The sequence below is a fragment of the Gopherus flavomarginatus genome, chromosome 6 (assembly GCF_025201925.1).
Source record: "Gopherus flavomarginatus isolate rGopFla2 chromosome 6, rGopFla2.mat.asm, whole genome shotgun sequence".
NCBI lineage: Eukaryota > Metazoa > Chordata > Testudines > Testudinidae > Gopherus > Gopherus flavomarginatus.
In genome coordinates, this window is record NC_066622.1 from 120,946,040 (window position 1) to 120,961,467 (window position 15,428).

The window sequence follows — 15,428 nt, forward strand, 5'->3', positions numbered from 1 at the left end:
GTCATCTGGAACAAGAAGAGATAGCAAAATGAGACCACATAGCTATACCTGGACCATCACTGGTCCATGACTCACAGTTGAGGAACTCTGCTGAAGGAGAAGTGTTTCAGACACTGTTTGCATTATAATTAAAAATTTAAAGAGAAAATACGGTAAAAAATAATTGTACATGGAAGCCTTCCCTCCTAGGATAGCTGAGATACTACAGCTAAAGACTAAGGTAAGAAACTAGAGTTCAAACACTAGGCTTTCTTTGCTTCAGATGTTTACCTTAGACTTCGGTGATAGTATATAGGAAACTAAGAATATAGGAAACTAAGAATATATTGAAAAGTAAAAGGGTTTTGGCTCAATGACAGAGGAAATAAGTCCATCAAGAAATATTTTCAAGTAGATATTTGGTACATTTCAAAAGCAAAACATCCAGCAACTTACATGAGGCAAAATGAATGACACCAGAAAAAAATACTGTAGAATTATTTTAATAACACTAGGAAAAGACTGAAGTAGTAAAAATTCTGCATGGATTCTGAAAAAAGATTATTATTTTTGGTTTACAAGCCAACATTTTTCCAACTGTGTTTTTTTATCCCAAAATTCTATTACAATGGCATTTTCCAGTTAAAGGAACAGCTATGCTATTTATACCTGAATACCACAACACACATTGTGTGCATGAATTTTGTTTTGTTGAAGTCTTAGTTGAAAGAGTGACACAGAGAAAAAAAATGTTGACTGTTTAAGCAGTAACAGTTGTGTTAGCCAGTAAAGAATACATTGCATAGATAAAATACAGAAGGAAAAAATTATCATCTGGAATATCTGTGGCATTACATTGGTGTTGTTGGCCAATACTATTCTTTTGAACAAGCAGAATGTTGGTCAACAGTCTAATGTTTCCTGTACCAGCACAGTCATAACATAAGCAGTCCACTGTTGCTAAAAGAAAACATGAAATCCAGCTCATGTTTCTGATTAAGGGTCAATTTCTTCAGGAACTACTGTTATCATAATATCTTCATTGCCCCTGCGTACAACCATATTCAGAGTATTGTCCTTTTTAATAATGTCACTGACATCACTGGCTGAGATTATTCCCTGTCCATTGATGCTTATAATCACATCGTTTTCTTTCAGGCCACCACTAAAATACAAAAAAGGGATACGTTATCACAACTGCCATTTCATCCTCCTCATAATGCTACTGAGAAAGAGAACTGAATGCTCACAATTCACCAAGACTGACATTCAAAGGACTGGATTCTAATTTGAGATGCATAGAAACAACCACCGGTTAGATGAGTTATGTGGTAACGTGTATCAGATAGTTAAGACAAAGGAGTTTTATTTCAGCATGAAAATCTTCAAACCTTTCACTCAATTATACAATTTAGGAGCAATTCCATGGAAGCAACACTGTGTATAGTGGCAGGTACACATGGCAGATATTTCAATACGCACCTCAGCCCACTCCAGTAGGGGACCTGTATCACTTAATAGAACTGTATATTTAGTATCCCACACTGTTCTCTATACATAGCTTTGTTGGCTCAATTACATCTCAAATGATTCAAAACTAAAACGGAGAATAATGTAGATCTATTACACATGAACTCAGTGGGATGCTGATTTATTCCACCCATTATTATTATTTTTATAGCAATAACACCTCGGAGCACCAGTTATGGACTAGGACCTCTTCATCCCAGGTACTATACAAACACAAAACAAAAAAGATGGTCCTTACCCCAAGAGCTTACAATGTAAAAAGACAACAGGTAGATACAGATAGACGGGGACTAGAAAAGTCAGACTGAGGCTCCTTCTACTGCAGATCCTCCACATTCTGTGCTGAGTCCCTTTCATATTTTATACACAAGAGCTGGCTAAGACTGCAGCTGGGACTGAGGAACAGGAGTGGGGAAGGGAAATATTGTACATACCACATTGGCTTGCCCTGTCATGCACAAAACTCTGGCAGCAAGTCATGGAAATACTAACCTAAGTAACCAGATCAGACATGATTCAACCTCTGAGCATAATCTTTACACAACCACACAGTAATAATATGCCTCTTCCAGTCACAGAGAAGGGTCTTACCCGAGTGCTTCTCTCAAGCTACATGTCTTGGCTAAGATTTCTGGTGCCCTAATCAGAACACCTTAAATGGGCTTTATTTTCAGAGGCCAGGTGGCTCAGCACTTTCTGAAAACAGACTCTTTTATGGTTCTCAAGTTGGGCAACCAAAAAAATCACAAGTCAGACTGGAATATTTTGATCCTTGTGTGTAGGTGCAACAGAACCCTTCTCTGAATTAAAAAGACTGACAGAATTTTGTGGCAGCAAGAGCTGTTTTGAGTTGATATCACACACACACACACACACACACACAGTCAGTGAAAAACCAAGCCCAAATCAAAGTATGTACAAATTTCATCAATAAAGTTGTCTGTAGGGGGTTATTGATGGATATTGTCCACCACCCCTAATGATTAACACGTTAATATCAATGCGATTCTGAACTCTTAAGTTACTATCCTACATCACTTGTCTCCTATCTCTCTTCTTTCCCTTCTGTCTCTTGGCTAACCGTTGTCACTCCCACACTACAGAACATGCTCTCCAAATGCAGGCTCACTTTCTCATCCCAAATACAGCCAAGTGTCATCCCCTCAGGTCAAGACAAGTGCAAACCCCACATTACAGTACAATGAACTGGATTATTCCTGCAATAGTTTAAGGGAGATTCAGGTTGCAGGCACAGATCAGAGCTTTGACTGAGCGTTACCTTTCAAAAATGTTAGTTACAAAACAAAAAACACCTGTAACAGATGTTAGAAACCTAACCATGATTGATTAAGGTTAAGGTACCCAAACTGCTTTCACTCTGCTCCAGAGAGATGCCAGCCAGCCCTCTTCCCTTCTTTGAATACAGATTAGAAAATTAACATTTCATGGCACACATTTTTAATAATGTGTTTTGCACATACATGTCTCTTACCCCACATGTGTTGCACAATAACCTTTGCTCTTTTCCCATAAAAGATTTTGAATTTCATGTTCTTGATAAACTCTCTCCTCACCCACCTGAATTAAACAGTTTATTTATTTATTTTAAGTTAACCAAGTGAATCATGAGAATTAAATGCCCATGTAAGGTGCTAGATGGACACATCCTCTGACCACGAAACACACAATCACACAGGCAGCAGAAGCACAAGTTTCCCCAAACTGCCCTACCAATGTATGTCCCAATCATGACCTGGTGAGATCATCTCTAGCAGTGAAAGGATGATTTAGCCAGCATGTCCACTCCATGCTTAACCTCTCTGCTGAGATCTGTGACAAGGGCTCCACTGTGATAGTCTTTTTTGAAATATAGAGGACTGCTCACAAGGGACTGGACTTAAACCACCAACTCCTTTCATTTAAACAGTTGTCAGATGGCAATAGTTTGGTTGATTTTAGCATAGTCAAACTTGTCATAGAGGTGAAAGCATCTCATTACCAATTGCTTACGCTGATGGTTGCTGTTAGAGAAAAGAAAAAAAGGAGGAAAAAAAAAGTCCTTTTACTTACGCTTCAGCTGGTGTATCTGGAATTACTTCAATAATATAGGCCCCAGAAACAACATCAGGAAAGTCTTTATGGTGTTCCTTCAGCTCTTGAGCTTTGCTGAAAAAAGTGACATCAATTTAAAATTAATTTGACAGAAGGTCATTTCACATATAAGGAAGTTAAACTACAAGGATTGAAAAACCTCAATCACTTAACCTTTATTTGTATGTTATACATACTGAGATCACATATGGTACAATTCAGTTCAGATTCCTAAAGACTTGACAAGATTTTAAAACTTGACACTTGTTTAGAAATCTGCATCCTGTAAAATACTAATAAGTATCTTCTACTGGCAACACATAGACGAAAACAGAAGTAGTGAAAATATCAGGCCATTATTTGTAGATCTTCAGGTGCTCCTTGTGAAGTATATTATAATAACCCATTTCAAAGTGACAGAAGCAAAATTTGTGGGAATGGCCACATCTAAATAAAATTATAGGCGGAGGAAAGAATTTATCTTTACTCACCTAGGAGAGAGTGACATCATTCGAATGCCTATGTATTTCTTTTTAGTTATAGCTTTTCCTGTTAGAAAGAGAAAAGAAAATCTTGACTTATGGTTCTTATGAGAAGTCCTAGTGGTCTTAAACACAGAGATAATTTGATGTTGGTTCCCAAATATTTTGATGTTGGTTCCCTATTGTGTGACATGTGCCCATTTTTTAAAAATAGTACAGTACAATACCTTTAGCTTGTCTGTCATGTGATTCAGTTAAGAACTTTTTAATTTTATCAGATGGAATTGCAAATGAGATTCCAGCTGTAACTTTTAAAGTGTTAATTCCAATCACTTCACCATCCTGGAGAAATAAAAAAAAGTATGTTAGTAAACATGAAACACCATGAGGAAGAAACAATGCAAGGGAAGATTTTCTGCAAGCAGTCACAAAGAAAATTAATGAGGTATATGCAAAATATTTTGAAGCTAATTTATTAGCCACTAAACTTGGGTTAAACTCATTTTTTCAAGGTTTATTAACTTTATATTTTTTAAGTTTAAACTCAAAGATTTTGCCATAATTAGAAAGTCTATGGACAACATTCTGATACAAGTTTCACTGCTATAAATTTAGAGTAACTACCTTAAAATCCAATATAATTATTCCAGATTGACACCAGCATAGTCAAGATCAGAATCTGGGAATGCTCTTCCTCGCAATAAACAGCAACTTATTGCACAATTGGTCCCATTCTTTTCAATTTGCTTATTTCAGTGGCACCCTATATTCAGCATGAGTAACTTTATCGGGTACTGGGCCCTTAAATGGAAATACTAAAATGTCTCACTATCATTGCTGAACTTGTACAGTGTGGTAGGCCAAAAGTAACTGTAACATTCTGTCAGTCTTGTTATATATTTTTCAAGGTAAAATTGTCCTGACACAGACTAAGTAGCTTCTCCATAGTGAGGAACTCCATGCATACATTGTCTGGCTATGCTGGAAGGATGACAGAATTAGGTCACAACTTTATTCTTAAATGTTTGGAAATACCCAGAAGACAAAATTGTACTTGAGTTTGCTAGCAGTTGTTGGGCTGGGTCAAGTCAGCATCTGACTGTAAAACAAACCATTGACTCCTTCCTGCTCTGATCCAGAGTGGCGATTTTCTGCCCTATCACAGTGATGAAATGCACTATGAAGGGACAATACATATGGATACCATTAAATTTAACTTTGATTTGCAAAGGGCTTACATACTTTACGACAAGTGCAATTACTTCTTAAATGTAAAAAGTATGTTTAATATTACCTTTTGCATGGCATCAGCAAACATACTGGGCATTACACTCATTTTAAACTATGCAAATGACAAACACTTGGAATACTGAACTCCAAGAATATCACGTGACTGACCAATATAAACACTGATGAGAGATTAGTAAGCACCCTGCCCGGTTATACAGTCAGCCAGTTATCATCTGAACTGAATCACTTCCTTTGGCAAATTTCTTTTGGAACAATGAATGTTGTTATTTATATTGGTTTTCCATCTCGTGCACATATTTATATATGTTTTATTTCATTATGTGTTTATATTCTATATAAAAAACAATAAGAAAGTTAAAAAATTTCTTTTAAAGAATGGTCAGGTTAATAAAACACACAAACTTAAAGAATTTTGTTTTAAAAGAAACCCTTACCAGGTTTACTAAAGGTCCTCCGGAGTTTCCATACTGAAAATAAATTGGACAGATTATATTTTAATATCCGTTTCCATGAAGTTACTACAAGCACAAATTTAAGTATTTTAAAAGAAATGTTGAAATATTTCTAGTTATTTTCCACTTTCTATAAAATAGTTGCACAATGGCACCCCTTCAGAATCGCAAACAATATCCCCCCAACCGTACGCCTTTATAGTTCAACTTTTTCAAAACCGAGTTTTTAATTCTTTTGCTAATTAAGTTTAAGAAAAACTCATAGAAACACAGAAGACTAACAGTTTACGTAGTATTGTTAACTATCAAACCTAACTCCCAGGGCCAGGACAACAGCTCGAGGCCAAGCGCAAGAACACAGACGTCAACATATTGCTTTGCCACAGTCCCACATAAACACAAGCTTGGATATTTTTTTAAAAATGTCTTGGTGACAGCGTGATGAATTTTAAAATGCTGTTTAGCATACTCTTTACAAATTCAAACAATTTCAAGTCAGGTCAGATATTTTATGATTAATTACTTGATATTGTCCCTTCAGGGACTTTTAAAAAATAAACAATACTGTTGCCATGGCAATTGTCCATGCTCATACTGATAAAAATCCTTTTAAACAATAAAATCCAGCAAAACCCACTTTTCTTTGGGAAAATGGTTGACAAACTTGCAGCTACAGCTAGAGTCAGAAGTCTACATTGAATGGAACAAGGGCTATTCAGCTGTGTAGAAGTGACCTACATTGATAATTGCATCCGTCTGAATGTAGTCCATATCAGAGTTCCGAAGCCCTAATTCCTTTCCTCCACGCTGGGTAGTACTAACAATCCCTGTAGTCACTGTGTTTTGGAGTGAAAATGGACTTCCAATTGCCACCACGAATTCTCCAGGCCTCAAGTCTGCAGATCGACCAAGCAGCAGAACTGGCAATTTACCCTATGCATAAATTATGGTCAGAATCATCATAAGATATTCTTTTGCAAATAAAATCTATACCACTGAAACATACACAAACTGATTTAACAGAAAAAATGAAGAAACATGCTCTGCTATCACCAGGGATTGTGTGTGACTATGTAAACAATACCTACATGAGCTTTAAATCTAAGGAGTGTGCTCTTCAGATAACATTTCTTTTTTCCACATAGAATAGCCATTAAATGAAAAGCAATTACAAAATAAATGAATATTTATACACTGCTCTCCAAGGCAAATATCTGAACACACCAGGTTTGGACTTGTATCTGACACCTTCTTGAAATAAATTAGAAAAACAGCTGTAGATGTAAATAAAATAAAATAAAATACATGCAGTGCTTAATAATACTGAAAAATAAAATACAAAGTAGAGTTAAGGTACATAACCAAACATACAGGTGCATAAAAGTAATTTATATTCTGATGAGGAGATTAAGTCAGTTACAGCTACTCCGTCCTATAGATTTGGGGAAATCTGGAACATAATTAACCCTATCTCCGCCCTGACATGCCAAGCTCGTCTTCTGAAGGGACATTATTAACAAAGGTTTTACAGTATTATTATTTGTATTATGGTAGCATCTAGAAGTCTCAATCATGCACCAGCACCTCTGTGTGATAAAAGCTGTTCAAACATGGAACAAAAATAAGGTCTCTGTCCAAAGATCTTACAATCTAAGACACCCCCAACATGCTTCCTAACTTCTAGGCTAGTAACCCTATGCTAGTAAACCTGCATCGCTTTCGCTAACTGAGATGGCACTGAGCCAAAGAACACCCACTCTAACATCCATTAGATCCAGACATTTCCATGAGGATTCCACTTCTGAAGAATTCATTTCACTCTTCATTGCTTTCAGTGAACCAAATCCAGGCCCAAGCAGTATCCATGGTAAATTATCAGCAGCAAATTGGCATGGCTGGTAATACACCCCATCCTGTCGGTGGAGACAGTGGCTCTATCCACTCAACTGACACATATGGCAATTGGGCTGTGGAGAATGAAGGCAGTGAAGGCACGCGCAGTGCTTTTCCAATGTATTGGCTCGAGAGATAAGACTGGGTTCCTCCCAAGCTGACTAACATCTGGGGAGAGACTGAATTGGCTGGCTATCCTAGGGCAGGAACACAGATGGGCCCTGTCAGGATGACTATTCCCATATGGCAACTGGAGAAGATTGGCCCCTTAGCCAACCTCACATTATTTATATAAAAGGAAATATATGGGTCCCATCTTGTTTCCACCCCTTCTCTCCCTCCAACAGGAGCCACATTTGGGTGACTGTTACTGAAATTCTAAGGCAGCAGTAACTTGCGGATTACTTTAGGTTCTCAAGAGATCCCTTTATTAGAGTTCATTTTGAAACAGTCACTCAACTTCCATATTCTTTATTCAACAGCATCCACCTACAAAGAAGGCATGGTGGGTGGGATTTTTATCCCCCGAGTTATATCTATTATAAAAATACTTTTAAATCAAACCGATATTAAGAAAGGGTTAGGCTGAGTAATTATTTAAATCTCCATTTTGTTGCTCTCCATAATTTTACTAGCTCTTTGGTTCTTGGAAGATGTTTAACATTTTGTAAGCATGGCCCTGACCCTTTGAACACATGTGTGTGCTTAATTTGGATCATCCAACAGGTCCCATTGAGGTCAATGAATTACTCACTTTAGTGTTGCCACCAACCCCAGTTTTTCCAGGTTAATACCCCACCCCACCCCACCCCTTTTTTAAAAGAAGGGTTGCTGCAGGTCCTCCTGGAACATGAAAATTCTCAGGTTTAGCAGTGCCTGCCCAGAGGGAGCTCTGGCTCCAGTGTGTCTGGGAACCACAGGGACAGGATGGCTTGCGAGTAGCAAGAGGACAGAGGGAGCTCGGGTCTGGCAGCATCTAGTCACCGCTACATAGTACTGGCTATGGGGATCATAGTCAGGTGGGAGAGGAGTATATCCGGCCTGTGCCACATTCAGCTTGGTGAGATCAGTGCCCAGGAAAGCTCCAGGAGCAAGACTCCATGAGGGCGGATGCCATCTCCTGGGAATGGGATGAGGAGACAGTGCCCAGGGGTATCAGACAAATGTCCTGGACTTCTGCGCCTCAGAGGTGGTAGCCCTACGTGGAGTCTGAGGGGTAGGTAAATAGGTAGATGTCCTGTTTTTTGGTACCTAAGAGGGCTGACATCCCTTTTTTATACCTACAGGCAGCAGCCCTAACTCAAGCACCTAAAGCTGAGCATATATGTAAATATTCACAGGCCAAGGGCCTAGGTTTCTGAAATCTAGTTGAAACTACACTGATTTTGTTACAAGAGCATGATACAGGAGTTATACTGTTGACTGGTAGGATGAGGGAAAAGGGAAATCAGATAAATAAAATAGGAGACATCTCACATACGCGGACCTGAGAGGAGTAACTTGCTTGCTAGGCGTAATTTTAAAATAGGCTTCCTCCTTCCTCAGTCCATTTTAAGATCCACTTCCTTGTTCTCAAGCAGTAGCTCAATATTCAAAACAGGCCAGTGATTCTGGATGTTTTATTTTGGGAAGCTCAATCTGAGACACCTTAAAGGGCCTGATATTCAGGGCTCAGCATTTATTGAAAAACAGTCCCCTTCCAGGTATCTTTGCATTGAGCACCCAAAACACAAGGCACCCAAAAATCATTGGTCACTTTTGGAAATTTGGCTACAGCTAGTTTCTGGAGTCAGACCCTTAACAGTTTTCATTCATCAATAATTTCATCATAATTTCTTAGTTTGGGACTGAGAAAAAAATCCCTAGCATAAGACTAAAAAAATACACAAATCTCTCAAGTATATTTTGCTTGGAATTTTTCAGTTAGGGTTTTATTTCATAAAATGTATATTCTGAAAAATATTAAGTATTTGTAACAAGAAAATAAAAACACTTCCATTACTACAGTGATCAGGTCCACATATGCTACAATGAAAACAGCAGTTACAGCTTTCACAGTTAAGGCTTGACTCACGATATCCTTTAATCTAACTGCATTTCAGTTCTACCAACAAAGTTTTACTGAGATGAGCATATTGCTTTAACAAAACTGAGTGCCAAACCCATAAAACAGGATAAGATACTTCATCTTCTGCAGTTTCAAGACAGCAAGAAAATTAACCAGCTGCTGACTAAAGAGATTCATCTGGGTAGGCAACTAAATAAGCAATGCAGCAAGGGAGGAGGTTTGCTTTCTAATCATGTTTTGAGGAAACACTTTTAGGAAGTTAAAATACAGTATAATTAAACAAGCACTATCGATGGGTCAAATAAGGGCCATGAATACAGATTAATCTGGTATTCACAGAGAACCTCACCAATACAATGCAATGTGCAGGGGGCAGCCATAATTTGACTGGCTGCACTGAGAAGCACAAAGTGTGTGTAATGTCAGCTGTGCTAGCAGTCCCAGCGGCGTACTGTCTGGATGGTGAGAGGATCATAGCCCTACCTCCTCTTTTTGCTATTGGTGGTGGAAATGCCACTGCTGAGCACATTCCCCTAAATGGCTTATGATCTTTACAGCATAAGGTCAAGATGCTGTTGCTCTGGTAGTGTCACACCTCCCTCTCTGCCTAGTTCCTCTTTTGTAAAGCATACATTTGCCCTATGTTTGTATTTCAGCCTACTTCAGATTTCAGAACCAATTAGAGCATGAACTTTCAGTGGTACGTTGTAAGGTACTTTTAGAGCAGGGGGCTACTCAAAAACAGATTAAAAAAAAAAAACTCACCAAAGTCAAATCTGAATAGACAATATTCTCTTCAGTTAATAATGTTTTTTAAAAAAAGATTTATGCTGATACTTCAGAGATTTATAAAATATTCCTATATAAACATTTTTGTAGCCAAAAGTGAAATTTGGCAGTAGAAAGAAAATACATTATAAGCAATCACTGACTAGTGCAATTATTTTTAATTGTGCTGAGTTTTCAAGCCTGGGCCCATATTAGTTAAACTTCAGTTCAGAGTCTAACACTGTATGGATTGGCTGTGGATCATCTGTGTGATTCAACAGACTTTCTGGAAAGAGTTAGACTAACCTTTCATTTGCTCAGAACAAAAAAACAAACTCAAAAAATTGTTTCCCTCTGCACACATTATGAAACATGGTTTTGAAAAGCATGTGTTCCCTATACAGGGTGTTTGTAGAAGAGACTGCTGCGTATTTGAAGAGAAAATATTTTGAGCTAATGGTCTGTAACTACAAAATTTGATTCAATATTATTATTTGTCAAAATTACTGAAGTTGCATCTGCTTCCATAGTTAATGTTTACCCTTAATGAGGCTCTGTGGATGTAGGGGACCATCCATGCAGAGCTTATTGCAAGGACCCAAGACTGCAAAGAATCCTAGGTAAAGTTTTCAAAAGCACCCAAGACTTTCAGATCAATGATACTTTTCAGAATGTTACTCCTTACCTTTAATTTCTCAGTACAGTGTCACGGGCACCTACAGTATTATGCAAATGTTAATTTATTTTAAAAAATGAGATAGTAATTGCTAAGTGTCAGTATGTGTAAATTCACACATTATAGTCAATCAATTTTGTAAGCAATCTATGGTATGTCATCTTTATGTTCCTGGGGATTTAAAAAAAAGAAAAGAAAAAAAATCTTTAAAAAAAAATTAACAGCTACAGTGACAATTAGCAGTATTTCACTTCTTGAAAACAAACAAGAACTTAATCCAACTGGTAAAAATTATCAGCTGGAACTCGGGAAAAATGTGATTAAAATGACTAGACTTAGTTAGAAATTAACAGTAAGATGTGTACGGTACACCTGGTCCACATAAAGTATCTTGTTCCAGCCTGCAAGAGAAGTCCTATAAAATACAAGGCATCTTATAATTCAGTAGTTGAAACAAAACTATAAAAAGGTGCCCTCCACAAGCTTCAGTTAACAAGCATTTCATGACGGCTGGAGTATGAAGACAACACTTAATAATTAAAGCTTAAGCACTTGTGTCTACGGGACTTATAAAACAATTAATAAATAGATTCATTTTTCTTTTTACTTAACACCAGCTGGTTGTAGATCGGCTTACTATAACAAAACAGTCTATCGGAGATAATCACTTTAAATTAACTACAGATATGCCATGATGATTAAGAAAATCCTGGGCTAACTCATCTGCCTTGCAACGTAATGCAGTGAATAAAGCACACAGCTGAAAGGCAAACAAACACTGCTGTTCTAATTCCACCTCTGCCAGTGACTCACTGTGTGACCTCAGGCAACTCTGTGTTAACACAACAATATAAACATGCAAGTGCACAGTCTGCAAACTAACCTATGACTAACCATGTAACCCATAATTCAAGATTATACCTTCTCATAGGCTAAACCATCAGTTAGCAAAAATATCTTAGCACTTTTCATCCCACTACTTTGCACATTTTACAGGCTGTGGGTTCAACCCTACAAACTCGTGATGCACAGAATTCCCACTGAGTATAATGTGAGTTCCATGCTGGCTTTACAGGACTGAGTTTGCATCCCACTACTTTCATTCACCAATGAATCCTTTCACCCATTACTGAAATGCAACTCTCTCTCTTCAGTGGATTTCAGCAGCTGTTCAGCTATGCACAGTAACACTACCCAATGGTAACTTTATCATAAGGATGACAAACTCTGTACCCTACTGACAGCCAGATCCTCAGCTGGTGTAAATTGGCAATGGAGCCACACCAACTGCAGTCAATGGAGTTTTGCCAAATTATATCAGCTAAGGATCAAACTCTGAAACTGAGGGATGGAAATCTAGACAGGCAGACTGTAATAACCATAGTCAGAATTTGGCTAGTACACTGGACTGTCATCTCTTATCTTTTTAACCCCAATCAGAAACATATTTCAGTTAGAACTTAAACCTTAAGACATGTAAATGCATCTGTGTGGGGAAAAGTGTGTTGACTTTTATCTCTTTGTTCTATAGTCTGCTAAATTTACGGAAGGAATGCGATGAATCTGCACACAGGGGTTTTGGAGCTCCATAAATCAGTGAAGATGGGACAACGTTCTGGTTTATTCTGATTTATTCTGAGATGTGACATATAGTGCCTTAATTTGTTTTTAAGTGGAAAAGAAACAGATGCTTGTATATTTGCATCTACAAATTCAGTTGTCATTTAAACTTTTGCAAAATATTAACTCTGAAAGTCTTGGGAACTGTCTTTCTATTATAAACATGGAATTCAATTAAACTTGCAGACTAAATTACACCAAAATACATAAAGGCTGTACCATATTAAAACAAGAAATGTCCTTTACAATCTATGAATTCCTTGACAAAATGCCAAAGAAAACAAAATACTTCCAATTTTGGATAGTTTCACAGTATGTAGCATTTTAAAAAAATTTCCATCAGATAAAATCTGATGAGCTTGCACAAAGAACAAAAATATTTCATGATGTCATTGGGATTTATGTCATCTAACAAAATATAAACGTTAACCCTAAAACATATAATAGAATTAATACTGAAACAGCAGCATAACTGTATCCACTATACTAATCCTCAGTGCTAGGGTAACTGCAGGCTCACCATCCAACCAAATGATTATGTTGATAGTGAAACAAGAAAAAGGCGAAAAGGAAAGTTCAAGTCTTAAGATTGGGAAGGAGAAAGGAAGTGAGGAAAGATGGAAAGTAGTAAGGCAAGGGGGAACTTGATAAGGCAGAAATTAAATATGGGTGGATAGGCGGGAAAGAGAAACACACTGATTTGAAAAAATTTGTACTTGTCTTTCACTTGTTTCTTTTCAAAGAAAAGTGTTACAAGCAGAGACAGCTCTAGCTTTTTTGCCACCCCAAGCACGGCAGACAGGCTGCCTTCGGTGGCTTGCCTGTGAGAGGTCCCCGGTCCCGCGGATTCGGTGGCATGCCTGCAGGATGTCCACTGGTCCTGCGGCTTCGGCGAACCAGCCGCCAAATTGCCACCGAATCTGCGGGACTGGCAGATCTCCCACAGGCAAGCCGCCAAAGGCTGCCTGACTGCCGCCCTCGCAGGGACCAACAGGGCGCCCCCCGCGGCTTGCCGCCCCAGACACGCGCTTGGAGCCGCTGCTGGTTACATGAACTGTGAAACATACAGTCCATTGGAATTACTTATTGGTCTCTCATAAGAGACAGCTTAATATACTTTATGTTCTTTTTTTGAACATGTAATTGGAAGCATCTTGCTTTGCTATTTTAGCAAACAGTGGGTCTTAGAAAGAAAGTAGCCCATGCTACATGGTTCTATTTTCATACAAATCTTTCACTTTGCATTCATATGAAAAAAAAACCCACCACCCTAATTTCTACTGACAAAGGAACTGACAAAAGACAGGTCCCAGATCCATCCCCCGTGAACATACTCCTGGATTCTCCTACCAATGTTGCAGGAAAACAGTCTTCCTCTGTTTGATAAAGCCTAGCATGTGGTGGGTATTATCGCAACCTAAAAACAATAAATCACCAGCACTGCCACCTGAAAGCACTTCATGGATTGCCTTTGTTCCTTCCCCATGACATCTTTCATTTGTGTATGTCATTTAAGATCTCCTGGAACTACCATGAGGGTTTTCTAGTGGTAGACTCCAGCAAGGAAGCTTTATAATATTCAGTTATGTATTTCAAAGTAAAATAAGCATTGATTCCACGTGTTTTTAAAAGTCGCTTACATCTGAAGCTCAGTTAGTTTGTTTTCAAAGATGCTGGCTATTAAAATATTTATAACAGAAAAAAAGTTGGCTTTTCTGCTTCCTCCACACACTGCTTCCTCCTTGTGCACACAGAGAAAGCCAAATCCCCTCTGCTCACTGACACTAACTGTGGTGCTCCAAGGAAAGTGAAATTGGACTGAAAGGCAAGCAAAAAGGAGAGAGAGAAATGAGGGCAAAAGTTCTTATTTACTTTAAAGTGCCATAATGAGTAGGTTTGAAGAAAGTTTATGAGAGAAAATACAGATGTAAGACCTTCAATGTAATTTCCCCATTTCCTGCTACCAATGCAGCATTGCTCCCTAGTTTACGGGCCACATCTTGCCAATGAAGCAAAGCCCAAATGACTGAGGTGGTGCTGAAGAACGAGGACACTGAGCCCATGTAGCCATGTCCTAGCTGCAATTACAGAGGATGGCGTAAGTGGCCCAGTGTTGAGCTCCTACGTGGGAGGGTGGGGTTTCCAAGAGTGTACACCCACAGCCCACCCACATTGCTCCCTTGTGTAGTGAGCTGAGAAACCTGCCACAGAGTTCACTTCTAGGGCATGCAGTCTTCAGGAGCTCGCCTCAGTTTTGACACGGAGCAGCAACAGTGATTGTGCTTCCACTGCTTTTGGCCTTCATGCCCGCATTGACTGAGCACAGGATTAGGCCGACAATCCCAAGTGCTTTGCCCAGTTTGGTTTTGCTGGGAAGACAATGTAATCAACCCCGTCATTAGGAAACTCTACTTGTTATGCAACCTTACTTTTCCTGTGCTATGCTAGTCCTGGTTACTACCCATTAGACCACCCTAAAAGCTTCTCCTTCCTTGGCATTTACAACTTCCAAATATTTGAAGGCAGTTATATGCAATCACGTAACCAAACCGTAAATATTTGTCTGAAAATGCTCCCCATAAGTCTGCGGTCTAGCTCATAAATCATTTTGTTGCTGA

The 15,428-nt window shown here is 38.5% G+C and overlaps 1 protein-coding gene across 1 annotated transcript in view; it reads right to left on the reverse strand.

Annotated features, from left to right (window-relative positions):
- Positions 1–466: 466 nt before the first annotated feature.
- HTRA1 (HtrA serine peptidase 1) overlaps positions 467–15,428 on the reverse strand; it is a 46,608-nt gene continuing 31,646 nt past the window's right edge. The window contains exons 4-9 of the mRNA XM_050959020.1: positions 6,524–6,718; positions 5,768–5,800; positions 4,310–4,424; positions 4,092–4,149; positions 3,580–3,675; positions 467–1,144 (exon numbers count right to left, since the gene is read on the reverse strand). Coding sequence (XP_050814977.1) covers positions 976–1,144; positions 3,580–3,675; positions 4,092–4,149; positions 4,310–4,424; positions 5,768–5,800; positions 6,524–6,718 — 666 coding nt within the window. The 3' untranslated portion in view covers positions 467–975. The remainder of the gene's footprint in view (positions 1,145–3,579; positions 3,676–4,091; positions 4,150–4,309; positions 4,425–5,767; positions 5,801–6,523; positions 6,719–15,428) is intronic.